General features: G+C 40.2%; 1 protein-coding gene across 1 annotated transcript in view; it reads right to left on the reverse strand.

Annotated features, from left to right (window-relative positions):
* TYRO3 (TYRO3 protein tyrosine kinase) overlaps nt 1-14,774 on the reverse strand; it is a 157,215-nt gene that overhangs the window by 52,125 nt on the left and 90,316 nt on the right. Inside the window, exons 8-9 of the mRNA XM_018560067.1 lie at nt 6,352-6,494; nt 4,281-4,425 (exon numbers count right to left, since the gene is read on the reverse strand). Of these exons, the coding sequence (XP_018415569.1) occupies nt 4,281-4,425; nt 6,352-6,494 (288 nt within the window). The remainder of the gene's footprint in view (nt 1-4,280; nt 4,426-6,351; nt 6,495-14,774) is intronic.

Raw genomic sequence — 14,774 nt, forward strand, 5'->3', positions numbered from 1 at the left:
CTCCTCTGCTTGTCCCTCCAATGAGTGCAGGAGAAATAGAGAGTAGAGGAAGGAATCGGGACTGATAGTCACCGCTCTCTGCAGGTAGATAATAAACTGATGAACCAGCGGTTACATGATCGCTCAACTCTCGGTATATAGAGCCGACATGTGCCAGCTGCAGTCTTCCATGCCGGCATTAAGTATTGGGAAGAGTACATTTTAGAGAGTACAAGATAAGAAATAAGTAATGCAGAGGGTGCAATTTTTTTTTAATAAGTCAGCCAACTCCCAGCCTTGCACTGTGAGAAGGAGCAGCAAAGCACAACCCTTGTGTAGTGCTGTAAAGCAAAGTCACATATGGCTGCCCCAACCCACAAATATAATTTACTTTTTTCTATATATATCATTGTTATTTTTAAACGATAAAGGCAGATTGGTAAGATTATTTACATCCAGCTGATCATTTTGACATTTATATCTAAAAACATAGATACATACACTGCCTTTAACGATAGGTACAGGCAAGTACTGTCTGAATAGCACAGCAGTATTCTAAATATACATAACACTTCTATATTTTATATTCATAAATATACACATATTATCCATTTACTGCAGCCATAGGAAGGCTGTAGGCTTTTCTGTTTCTAAAGTAATCCAAACAGTATGAACAAGAGATAAGATGTGTTGTGGGGGCGACATAGTGACTATGAAAGAATTTGGGAAAGGCGGTGATTTCGACAAAAGCGTCAGGAGATGAGCATCAAGAAAGACGTCTGTGAGGGTTGGGCCAGGCTGAATGTGGTACACGAATCAACTGCCCACTCAACGTTTTGAATAATCACTATTAGGATACCATGAATAGAACTGTTAGGTGCGTACATGAGTGCAACTTTTATGTGCTTATACCAGTCACCAGCCAAATTGGCCACAAAAGAAATGTAAAGCCTAGCAGGCTGCCGGGGAGTTATTTCTGGATAACTCATCAAGTCACAGCTCACACAATCAACTTCATTGAAATAAATGTAAACTGTTCAGGACGGACTACAAAAACAAGAAAAAAAAAGGACAATATAAAACTCGTTCATCTTCAGATTAAAAATAATTAAACCAAATGACGCAAACTGTGCTGTTTTCCATTAATGCAAGTTAAGCTTCCAAGGGATTAATTTTGGGGAAAAATAACGAGTTAACCCTTGAAGTTTCAGGCAGATTCTGGTATACAATGCCCTGTACCCACCCTTATGCATTCTTTTAAAACCGGTTGTCCAGAATTCATTTCATAGACACACTTAGCTGGATGAAGGGTAATAACTGCCACAGTGTCAATCACTTTTTTGTATATTATTTTCAGTTATAACATGTTCAGTTTGGTGTTTTAATTTTCAAAATGTCATGGCCGCCATTTGTTTATGGTGGCTACCATGACAACTGGTCTTAATATATGCGCTCAGTTAAGCTCCTGTCTCCACACCCCTGATGAAGTCACGCCCTTTGACGTAACGTACGTAGGGTGGAGTAGAGGAGCTGAGCGATTTGCACACAGTGTCTGTGGCTGCTTACAAAATACCTCAATTTTATCTATGATTTGTGAGTAGTATTCCCCTTTTTTTAATAAAGTCTAGTATCCTTTTAAAACCATCTGCACTACGAGTTTCCACTTTTTATTTTATTTGATGCATGGGCCATTCGGATGAACTGTCTGTTTCCAACTCCTGAGACTGCAAGAGAGTCTGTACCTGAGAGGAGGTAATCACTCGGAGGTATTCGGCATCAGGTGCTTCCTCTACCTGTTTTGAATTAGAGGAACAGCGCATACAGACCCTGGTGGGTCTCTGCTAAAGGTGAGGTGCATTCCAGAAGATTTCTTTGTTGATGGTCACAGGAGACTAAGTTTATTCTACATCCAATGTTTTATCTTCTGTTTACTTAATGGACTATTGAAGATCCAGGATCATGGACATTTTTTAACCATTTATTATTTTCACTGGAGTGCAAGTTACACACATGCGTTTTTCTTGTCGGTATTCTTTGCACATTGCATCACATTGATTCACAGTTAATATTTAGTGCATTTGATTTTTCATTATGGATATTTTGTAGCAATTACATTTACACTAAGGTGCATGTTATATACATGCGTTTCTTTTTTGTTTTGCACTTTTTACACATTGTATCACATTACTCCAAGGTCAGCATCTACTATATCTGACACTTTGCGGTCTCATTCACACAGCGCGGCTTTTACCATTAATTTCATTTCATAGACACGTTTCATAAGATAAATACAGGTTTGCCATTGTTGACCTTCTTACAATGTCAGTTCCCTGCCTGTCATGCTGATCCTCTAGCTTCAATAGTTTCTACTAGGGGTGCACCGATACCGTTTTTGCGGTATCGAGTACCGATCTTTTTTTCGGTACACGCCAATACCGGTAACGGAAGTCCTAATAAGGAAGCAAGGCAGTGTGTTATGACTCGTCACCTGGTTTCCTGATTAGCCGGACGGTGTGTAAAGACTCGCCACCCGGCTTCCTGATTAGCAGGGACGCCGTCTCCATACTTCTCGTCTCGTAATGACGCGGCACCCAGCTTCCTGATTGGCCGGGAAGCCGGCTCCATGCTCCCTCGTCACAAGGTGCCAGCTTCCCGACCAGTCAGGAAGCCGGGCAGCGAGTCATTACACGCTGCTTCCTGATTAGTCGGGCGGTGTGTAAAGACTCGCCACCCGGCTTCCTGATTAACAGGGACACCGTCTCCATGCTTCTCGTCACTAGGTGACACCGGAAAATATTCATTCACTGGTCTCTCAGGAATGATCCAGATTTGTAAGTACAGATCGATATAACCAAGCCACAACAAATATCACATTTATTATGACTCCACTAGAGACAACATATGTAATACAATACAATTACTGTCTTAAAGTATCTATAATAATTCACCCACATCATAAAACATGTTCATAAAAACAAGTAATTGATCTCCTCCTGAGCTAGACTAAGACAACACTGTCATCCCAGAGCCGACATCATAGGAAGGCAATATGAGACAATGAGGGGAATTTATCAATACTGGAGCAGGCAAATTCTGGAGCAGCTGTGCATGGCAACCAATCATCTTCTCTCTTTCATTTTCAAATCTTAACTGAACAAACTGAAGAGAGAAGCTGATTGGTTGTTATGCACAGCTGCTCCAGGTTTGATAAATACCCTCAATGTTTTTGCAATGAACGTTTTTGAAACTAAAATTTTAGCTGCTAACTAACCAAAACGTTTTATCTTTCTTGTATTTTTTCTGTGCCTTTTTTTAAGTGTTCTTGGGATGTATTCATATTTGCGACTCACTGCAATGTTTTGCGACATTTCGCATCATTTTTCAACTGTGCAGCAATTGCAACCTTAAAAACCCTCCAAATCATGGATGCGACTATTTAAAAGATACTGCTAATGGGAATACATTGATATACATCCTCCATTGTATTTACGCATTCATTCATATATAGATGAAAGGTGTGACCTTTGAACTGCATTTGACATCAGTTAAAGCAATCTTCTAAGAAAAAAAATGTATTACTATCCCTTAAAAAAACTTGCAAAATTGGACTAACAGTACACAGCTTTCTGCTAAACTACTCAATAGACATGTGCATTCAGATTCGGACGAACCTGCAAATCAACGAAAATCAGTTGATTCGGCGGTTCGTCCAAATCTGAAATAATGAATTTAATATATGCCCGAATATACTAAAACGACATTCGGGCATAAATAAATTTCCTTTCAGAACACGCCATACTGGCCGCCAGCGTGTTCTGCGCATGCCTGCCGCCCCCTCTTGGAGGCGGACCGCTTGACGGTGACGTCACACGCTGAACGAGCGGTGACCATTTTGAAGTAGATCTTGGTGTACACCAATATGGCGGCGCTTGAACATGCGGGATCTACTCCAAAATGGCGGTGCGCATGTGCAGAACGCACCGGCGGCCGAAATGGCCATTCGTTCTGCGGTCTCAGATTCGGAGGCTTGTTGCCTCCGAATCCGAAACATAAAAATGTGTTTCCTTTGACGAAACGAATGAAAACGTTTTTCGTTTTCATTTGTTTAGTCTGGAAACAGTTTTTTTTGTTGTGCACATGTCTACTACTCAACCACTGCCACGATCAAATCTTTACAACATAAAGGATAATCATTCCGAAGTCCAAAAAAAAAAAGAAGAACTAGGAGGGCTCTTTGAGATAGCTTTAAAAGTGGTTCATGTGGTATAATACAAAAGGAAGCGAACACATCCGCTACTCACCAGGTTCTTCTGTAGAAGCTACAAGAAGAAAGTCACTCCATGGTCCACATCCAGCAGAATTAGCCACGCACACATGCACGATTAGATCTTTTTTGGGGTCCCAGACCGTCAGGTTGGCTTGGTTTCCCTGTACAAATACTTCTCCCTGGAAATAAATTGTAAAACCATTTTTTATTAAGGAACAAAAGAGAAGTATTGTAGAAATTTATAAATGCAAACCAGAAGTATATGCAGGCCAATGAAACTACATATACCTGTAAATGACATTGAGGAAGCTTTAAAAGTAATCAGAGGCTGGAGAAAAAGTGCAAGAGATAGACAAAAACAAACAAATCCTGCAGGAGGCCAATTATATGCGTTATTGCATTGGATTAGTTGTATTTTTTTTAAAGAAGAGAGGTAAGGCAGCAAAAGTCCTTATAACTATAAGAAAGGTTCAAAGAAAGAACAAACTCCATAACAGTTTAACATATTCCAATAATCTCGCTACACAAGAAAAAAAGGAAAACCGCAGTGAGAACGTTTCCATTTCATCTTACAGTGGAAAAAATGTTCTAATTTTCCCCCATCAAAGACAATCCAATTAATTCCCTGGATTCATCACTCCCTTCATGTATTTGTCTAATAGCTAGAAATGCCATTTCATTTCTATGCAGAAAGGCATATTTTCTGTATGCTAGTGATGAAACATACCAGTAATAAACACCTCCTTTGAAGCCAAGGATAGTTTACACCAGTAATTTTATCTCACCATCCACAATTAAAAATTAATGTGGTGCCAGGGGTACAATTTGGGGTGTTTGCATTGTGGCAAAAACGTAGTTTGTTGAAGCTAAAATCAAAGGTTCTTGAAAGCTGTTCCCAGCAGTCAGTAAAAAGGTAATGTTTACTGACACCAACATGTGTTGGGATGGGCTGGAGAAGACTTTACACAGAGGCCCAACTCTCCCACCATCACTAAAAGATCCTGGGGAAAAATGAATGCAACTCTGGATGGAAATAAACGTTGCGACATTGCATAAGCTTATTGAAATGATGCCGCGGTGCATGCGTACTATAATCAAAGCTAAAGGCGGTGCAATGAAATATTAGCGTGTGACTTTTTTTTGGACCAGGAAGTGTATTTGTACAAATTGGTCGCTGTGAGTGTTTCTGTTACTTCTGAAGTTTGCTGAGGATGGGCCATTGTTCAAGTTGCTGTTTACATATATTTTTAGAACTTTATGTATCCTTTACAACTGCAGTGAAGTTTTTAATGGGTATTTGTACTAAAATGATTTGAAATTATCTCTGTGAATGACCTCTTTAAAAGGAGAATTATGGGGAGAGTGAAATACACTCCTTCCCATAATTAGAGCCAACATGTGACACAGAAACAGCCACATATCAGCTCTATTGATCAGGAACTCAGCGAACACATACTGCTTATCGCTGACTTCCAGATCTTCTCCCTGCAGAGAGTGATGACTGTCAGTCACATACAGGGATTCATCCCCTCTCTGTTCCTCCAGCGCTGACTGGAGGGACAGACACGTGAGGGGGCAGGCACAGCTGGCTCTGCCTCTAAAGAGACAGAGCCAGCTGTCAATTAGGTGGTGGGGTGGATCCCAACAATATTGTTGGGATCCGTTCCAGGTACAGCAGGGCTCTGTGCTGACAGCATATAGCGGGCATGCTGAGTTTTGGATCACATGAAGACAAAGTACATGTCCTCCTTTGACCCTAAAGAGAACTATGGCCAAAAAAGGCTGGCCCATAGCTCTCTTTTAAGATGAGAGACTTCCATCTTCTTAGGTTAAAAAAACTTAGAAATGAAAACAAAATCAATTATTAATTACTAAAATGTTTACTGATGCAAGTCCAATGCTTATTTTTAACAACAATTTAATGACTTTTCATGGTTTTCACGTATAAAACCTTGCACAACGTTCTGCATGTGATAAGATCAAGCAAAGGGCAGTGTATTTACTAGACAGGTGTTATAAACATCTAAAACATTTTCCAGCTTAGTAATTACATTACATTTTGTCTTGTGTACATTAAAAGGATGAAGTGTACAGAGACTTCTTACTTGTGTTATATTCTCCTGCTCCCATTGCACTTTGTATCCCAGGACTGTATAGTTTTGCAGACCCAGAGCAATTTCTTCCCATTCTAACATCAAGCCAGATTCGGTTCTGGTGACATGGACATTCTGCGGAGCGAGAGCTGGCACTGAGGATAAGACACAAACATGAATATCGAAATGCTGATTTACAACAACTGAAAGCAAAGAGCTGAGTTTTATCAGGCTTTTTGTTAGCATTTTTTCAGGTGTTTTGGCAAGAAATTCAGGATTGAGCGTTTTATTTTATTTCTAGCCAATGCAAAGCTAGTTACTAGGCAAAAAAAAGCTTGAATAATGCACGGACAGTATTTGCACATTTTACAATCATTCTTCAGGCACTCCAATTGAAGTCTATTGGGGCCAAAACTCCTGACTCTGCCCCTAAAGAGGCTCAAGTACTTTTTCGAGCAACAGGTTTTTTTTTTACAAGCAACAGAATGTTCAGGGCCATTGAAAACAAAGGGATTCTTTCTGGTGAGCGTTGTAGCACTTAAGCTCGGTATACAAGATCCGAATTCCAGCCGTTTCTTGATACACTAGCCCAAATTCACTGTGTGGGTGCCACTGTCGCCACCCTTTCACTCGGCATCCCTTGATCAGCTGATTGACGGAGCAGGTCGGAAAATGTTTGGTTCATTGAATTCTGACAGAGGTCAGCGGCTGCTGTCAGAACACAATAGAAACAGCTGAGGATTTATCCATCAATGCTCGTAAGCGTTAATGGAGGAATCTGTTCTATTTTTTTGGGGGGGGATGGGTTCAGCAGGCTGAATGAAAAGAATAGAACAGTGTATACCCAGCTTTAGGCATTCAATCTACAAAACACTCAGGTATGAATGGGGTCTCACAGATATCCTATCAATGCAGGAAAATAAACTGTACAACACGTCTATAAACACACAACTGAAGGACATTTCTTTTTTTGAGTAAAATACTTGGTTTTCATATTTTTCATCCTTTGTTGCATCTGATCTCCTGTAGCCCTTTTACAGCTGTTTCCTGTCCACATGCACTCCAGTGATGACTCAATGGCATTTCTTGGGGGGGCTTCATGATGGTGATAACAGTAGACTTAACCTTTGTCATGTGCATTAAAAAAAGGCCATTTGGGGGGCGTGGCCGCGATGTGAGACTGAGCAGACGTGTCTCACTGCAGCTCCCGACATCCGTGCTACATCCTGACCCAGCCATTTGGAAGTCTCAAAGATACATTGGTCTGGCAACGAGCATTTTCAAAACATGGTCAACCACCAATAGCAACCGCCATATTCCCCATAGTACAACTTAAAGTGATATTAAAGCTATGTTAAATGCTGATATAAATCACTAACAATGCATGCTGCTTCTTGATGTTTAAAAGTTTTTGTTTCCTGCAGAATAAGCTAGTCTTCTGACCACTGTCCCTGATATCCTGTTTTAGGCTCCTTTCCCTTGGAGGGTACTATAGAGCCACCCTTGTCTATGGTAGTAAGCTGTGTGTGTTTCAACAAACACACAATCGGAAATTATCCCATCGCACTCCTTACCGGAATCCCATTCACAAAGTTTTGGCGAGTGCTGAAGTAGCAACGGATGGCGCCGCACAGATCAACATGTAGAAAGATAAGCCACCAGAGACCCTGGTGAGCTGGTGGCTTAACTTTCTACATTTTTAACAAATACACAGACAAAGCAAGATAAGCCACCCCCCCTGCTCTCCACTCCTCCTTTCCATCTCCATGCTAGTAGATGGACAGCTGCTGGTGCCCATTGTGCTCTTGTACTGAAAGGGAAATTCAGAGAAGCCAAGCTGAGAGAGTTTGAGCGGTTCGGAAACGTAATAACTAAGTGCTTGGCCAAAAAATATAAAGGGATACTTTGCTGGCCATGTATATTTGTTTGATCTAGCTTCATTATTGAAAACAAGTTTGACAGTTGAATTCTTCTCTAACTAAAAGTCACGTTTGACCAATGGTGGCAAAAACATATACATTAGACCTGCAGAAAGCTGGAACTTTCGAATAACAATTTTTTTCACACAATGTATTCCACATAAAACTGTATTTTTAGTATTCGACAGAATTACCTTTTAAAATACCCATAATATTACCTGGCAGACTTTAACTGTTGTGTCTGTACTCAGCAGGATTGCTAATAAATGTGATGCACAACTGACATTTTGACCATAAGCACTACAATGTATCCACAGACCCACGTCTCAGAAAATAGCACATGATCATTTCAAAATATATTCTGCCTTCATTAAGTGTCACAATACGCAAATACAGCTTAACATCTCTTCCTAACAATACCCAAATCACGAGGTGATGACACATGGGGGAGATGCTGAGATAGCGAAGCCACAATTCAAGCTGACAGAAGATAAAAACTGTTCTGTACTAGCTGCTCCAGCTCTGTCTTAACAAGTCTCATCATTAGACGGTTCACAGACATTTGTATGTAAATGGAAGAATATGCAGAACACATCCGTAAGAATGTTCAGCGAGATGTAGAAAAATGACAGGCTGCGCAAAACAGACGCTAAATGAATTCTGAGTCACCCAAAAAAACGAGGGTAATAGAGATGCCTTATGTCAACGTAAAGGAAATTTCCTGGAAACAGCAGTACAACAATTAATCATTATCTGCCTGGAATATGAAAGCTATTTTTGGGCTTAGATTTAAATTGTATACCCCCCACCCCCCTTCTGTGAAAAGGGAACTATGGTTATTTATATTTTTTGATAGATCAGATTCAGAACCTCTACCAGGTTTTAAAGTGACACTAAACTCAGGGGTTAAATCTAAAAAATGCATTAAAGTATATTATTATTATTATACAGGATTTATATATAGCGCCAACAGTTTGCGCAGCGCTTTACAATATAAGGAAGACATTACAATTACAATACAATTCAAGACAAGATGGTAAGGAGGGCCCTGTCCGTGAGGGCTTACAATCTAAAAGTACCTCAACTAGTAACAAAAATTTATCTTATTTGTGTATCACTCGGCTGTAGATCCTCAAATCATCTCTGGATTGGTGCTGATACTGTCCTTCCTTCTGGATACTGGATACTTTTGTTCCCCATGGTCCCTGTGTGTGTTGTAAAGTAGACACCGCTCCAGGCTTGCTCCTGTGATGGACTACAATCTCAATACAAATTAGTATACTAGGCGTGAGATTGTAGTTAAAGCTTAGCTGATATTGGAATAGGAATAGGGGTGAAATCTTATGAAGACACACGTTCCAGTTACAGTCTAAGATGAAATTTCCCCTCATTTAGTAGAAATTTCTTCTGACCGGTTATGTTCTTGGGGGAGGAAGTGAGAGGAGTTTTCCCCTATGGAGCACAGATTGCAAAAAAAAAAACCACACACACCTAATAGGAATTTTAGTCTGTAGTTTATCTAGAGCAAAAAAAAGTGTCTAGATACACTTTAATGTACAGAATGTTTATGTATAGAATTTTATCAAAAGTTTATGTACATGGGTGCAGTCATGTTTGCTCGCTACATATGGAGACGCTGGTTCCTCTTTAGTAGTACTGTACATTGATTGAGGATTGCCAGTCGTCTTATCTCATCGCAAGTATTAAACTAAAAGGGTCTGTGCGATTGAGAAGAGACAGACACTCTGCAGTCTCTAATGACACACATAATGTCCCTGACAGCTAAAGACCACAGGCCTAATTCACCAAGCTTTAACACAGAGATAAAAGATTTAAATTTTTTTGTGTAACTGGGATTTTCAAATCTCATTAAACTTGACTTAAAATAAATAACTTTTTGGCAAAATCAGTATCCTTATGCTGGTGTGTTAACTTTGTGAATTAAGCCTCATATGATATATATCTAGGCTTTAGGTTACAGAAGAAAGCTGGACAGCCGTGTTACCCTAATTGGGTGCAACTGACAAATGCATCCACTTCTGAACCACAAATGATACCATCCGGTCTGCTGTAGCAATGACATACTCATATCTTATACTGAGAGCCTGAAAGAGGATATAAAAGATTCCAATACGTTTGTGCTACAAAAACAAGCAACACAGCAGCCTGCTGGAGGAACCACAGTGCCAGTGTTGGATACCAGCTGCGACTGTAGCTGCTTGAGAGAGTGAAGATTTCGCCCACCCCTCAAAAGGTATATATTAAATCTTTTCTTCGACAGGCTACTCATTTGTTTTCAAGTTTTACACAGTGGCGATAAGGTACCTTTAAGAGAGAGAAATTTCAAGGTTAATGAAGTTTGAAAGCCACTTTCAAGGCTGTTATTCACTTTGGATAAACATTAAGATGGTGAATATTACAAACCATGGTAGATTTGCTGAAAATTCTAAGTTAGTGTGAACTGTATAATTGCAAATTTCAAACTAATTAAACCGTTAAATTCTTTAAACTGGATTACCTGCACTTTCCCTTGTAGCCTCTCCTCTCTTGCCAAATTCTGCTGATAAAATTTTAACAAGCTTAACAAGGGCTTGCCCAGACCGCTGGCCGTTGGAGGACTGTAACAATGGTTTATTTGTGACATAAACCAAGCTGTGACAGTGGATAATTGTGCTGGCTACAGTCAGTCATATTAGCATGAATTGAGTTATTGAACTGCAAGCAACCAGTGCCAGAATGTCCTGTCCAAGCAGCACAGATCTATTAGAGCTTTTAGAGGCATAGTAAAATGTAGAACAGCACAAGAAAATAGAGATTTCATCTCTACATTAGTAAATAAAGTACATAATTTTCATCCAAAGACTTATGTAACATATGTTAACATCAGTAATGAATAGGTTAATTGAACATTTGGTGTCCTGCATACAATACAGAGCTATTATAAATCACATGACCAAATGCTGAGGCTTAGGTTACATTACATGGAACTCTGAGAGATCATGGTCTTCTGAAGATAACCTTTCAAGAGCCATCTGAGCCCCACTTGCATTAGGCTGTAGTCCAACAGTGAAAAGCATCTGAATGGGACATTTTGCCATTAAGTTGATTCGCACAATGTCTAGTGAAGGCCGATGATCCTTACCCAACCTGACAATGAATGATCTGCTCAGGAATTGGACATACACTGCATGGTCAAAAGTATGTCAAGATCAGGTGAAGAATTAAAGTTCCATAAAGACATGGAGGCAGATTTATTAAAAGGCTAAGAAATCTTCACACAATAAATAGTGTGAATATTCACTTCAATTATCCAATCATGTCAAAAGTAAATTTCTGTTCACTGAATACTCAGTTCCTGGTGTGAAGGAACTCTAGTGGCCTGCACAGTGCCCATGACCTCAAACCTACTGATGGGATGAAATGCCGATGGCAAGCCCTGTCCACTCAGCAAACAGCACCTGACCTCACAAATACTCGGGCAGGATGAGCTAAAATTTGCACAGGCACGCTCCAAATCCTTGTGTAAAGCCTTACCAAAAAAAAAAAAAAATGGAGGCTATTATGACCCCAAAGGGAATCCATCTCCATATTAAAGAGGAAACAAAACGCCACTAGCACACCACAGGAATGTGTCCAAAATCTTTTTTCTTCACCCATATTGTCACATATGAAGTGCAATGTTGCGCGGCTGTGCAGGGTTTCCATCAAGCTCAGTACGACAGGTCATACTGAGCCTGATGAAGGGGACCCTGCGCGGCCCCGAAACGTTGAGCTTTATATGTGACAATATGCATCAATAAAGACGTTCTTTTGGACACATTCCTGCGGTGTGTTAGTGGCGTTTTGTTTCCTCTCTGATCCATGCAGTGCAATCCGCGGTTACTTGAGCACCCATCCTTCTAGGGGTTATCCTAAGATTGCAGCAGGACATCCTTTACAATTCCATATCAATTCCCATGGTTTTGGAATAGAATGTTCAAAATCATTATATATATATATATATATATATAGGTCTGATGGTCAGGTGTCCACCAGGTCTTGGCCATATAGTGGATTTATATACTGTATAAAAAGGACAAGAAAAAGACCCTAAAAACATGATTTAACACATGATCAGAATGTTTATCAGTAGCTGTGTGGTCGTGGGGTTTTACAGTTGGCAGATTCATGAAAAGATTTGTTAAAGTTCCTTCCAGCTGATCATGCAAGAGAACAGTAATAAACAGTAGTGAATACCAATCACGACACAACAACAGGCTGCCCTGTGCTATGCTTTACACACAAACACTGCCATGACCCCAGTGCTTTGCTTCACTCTATAGTTCACATAGTTTAGAAGGAGACATAGGTTGCCATTACTGAACCCCTTCTGAAAATGCTTGCTGAATATTTGACTTTAGTACCGTGAAAGGAAATTCTGACTTTCATTTGTTTGTCTATTCACAAACTACAACCTGTGCAGACACCCTCTTACTGACCATGTTTAGGAAGAAGAGCTTTCAACAAAATACCACAAAGGCCAGCAGGCTAGCAGCAGGATTGCTTGTTCAGTGCATATAAACAAAGTTTCAGAATATTTAAGAATGCCTGTCCAAAAGAAAGACCCAAACCTCCAACCACAATCTCATGTCTCAGGGCCCTCCTTACCATCTTGTCTTGAATTGTATTGTGATTGTAATGTCTTTCTTATATTGTAAAGCGCTGTGCAACCTGTTGCTATATAAATCCTGTATAATAATAATATTAATAATAATAATAAATTATGTATATGGCAAGCCCCCTCAGACCTTCTGTCAAATTAAAGCAATGAATAGGCTACCAGTCATGAACTGGTCATTCTAACTTTTTTTGGACCTAGCATAAAAATGCAGCTTCTAGATCTGATTTTAGTAAATGCTTCTTTGTGCGCAATAAACAGGAAGAAAAAAAAAAAAAATCACACACAATCATAACAAAACATTGGACTCACTGAACTGCAGAAAAATATCTTTCTGTGATAAGAAAGTTGACATTTCTGCAAACCATGGGTAAAAGTACAGTCATTCCCAAAGGAGATAATCAATCACTCTCACACATATAAATAACCTCAGGGTGCTCAAAGTCAAAGATTTATGCACTGTGATGTCACAGGACAAGCCTATGCCTAAGGTCTTTGCCTTTTTTCAGGCTATTGATTTTAAACCCATTATAGTTTTGCTGAGCAATGGAAGACCTTGCAGAATGATTTACTGCACGGAAGGAAGTAGCGAAAAAAGCATATTATAGATCTGACAACTTTGGAAAGCATTGGTGCAAAGTAAAAAATGTGATGTGTAATGCTGCCCAAAAGGATTTTATCGTTTAGGTTATCTTTTGGTTCCAGGCTAAAGAAAAAAAAAGCCCAGGTTTTTTTTAATATAGAGGAACTTAACTGTGCAACTGTGTGAGGGACTTGAAATACCTAGCAAGTACCCGACTGGCCAGGATTCAATTTTGTGTGATTATTCTATCAAATATTCAGGTTATAGCTTCATCCTGATAAAAAAGATAATTAGGTTTCTTCTTACAAGGCTGACACCACAGAGTCGTCTCAGGATGAACGCTCCAAAGATCTGAAGAAGATTTTCAGAAGAAGGCTGTGAAGGAGGCAGCAAAGCCAAGATCTTACAGACCGAGGACCGAACAGCAAAAGAAAAAATTGGATGGGGTGGGAGAGGGGGACACATTAAAAGCTTATTAAATGTAACTACACTAAAAGTGCAGTTACACTTTAGGTTAGATGACAGATAGTGGTAGAGTTAGTGTGAGGCTTACAAGGACAAGCTAGCTCAAAAGGTCAGAGAAAAGGGATTAGCATGAGGGTTGAAGGAACCAGTTAGTGTGAGGGTCAGATGAAAGGGGTCAGTATGAGGTTCGGAACAGCTGGTTGGCATGAGTATCAGAGGAAAGGGTTAGTGTGAGGATCAAAGGAATCAATTAGTGTGAGGGTCAGAGGAACCAGTTAGTATGAGGGTCAGAGGAACCAGTTGGTATGAGGGTCAGAGGAACCAGTTGGTATGAGGGTCAGAGGAACCAGTTGGTATGAGGGTCAGAGGAACCAGTTGGTATGAGGGTCAGAGGAACCAGTTGGTATGAGGGTCAGAGGAACCAGTTGGTATGAGGGTCAGAGGAACCAGTTAGTATGAGGGTCAGAGGAACCAGTTAGTATGAGGGTCAGAGGAACCAGTTAGTATGAGGGTCAGAGGAACCAGTTAGTATGAGGGTCAGAGGAACCGGTTAGTATGAGGGTCAGAGGAACCGGTTAGTATGAGGGTCAGAGGAACCGGTTAATGTGAGGTTCAGAGGAACCGGTTAGTGTGAAGGTCAAAGGAACCGGTTAGTGTGAAGGTCAAAGGAACCGGTTAGTGTGAAGGTCAGATGAACCGGTTAGTGTGAGGGTCAGAGGAACCGTTTAGTGTGAGGGTCAGAGGAACCGGTTAGTGTGAGGGTCAGAGGAACTGGTTAGTGTGAGGGTCATAAAATAAAGTTATTATGTGG

Source organism: Nanorana parkeri, unplaced genomic scaffold, assembly GCF_000935625.1.
Source record: "Nanorana parkeri isolate BGI_ZX_2015 unplaced genomic scaffold, ASM93562v1 scaffold430, whole genome shotgun sequence".
In the NCBI taxonomy this organism is placed as follows: domain Eukaryota; kingdom Metazoa; phylum Chordata; class Amphibia; order Anura; family Dicroglossidae; genus Nanorana; species Nanorana parkeri.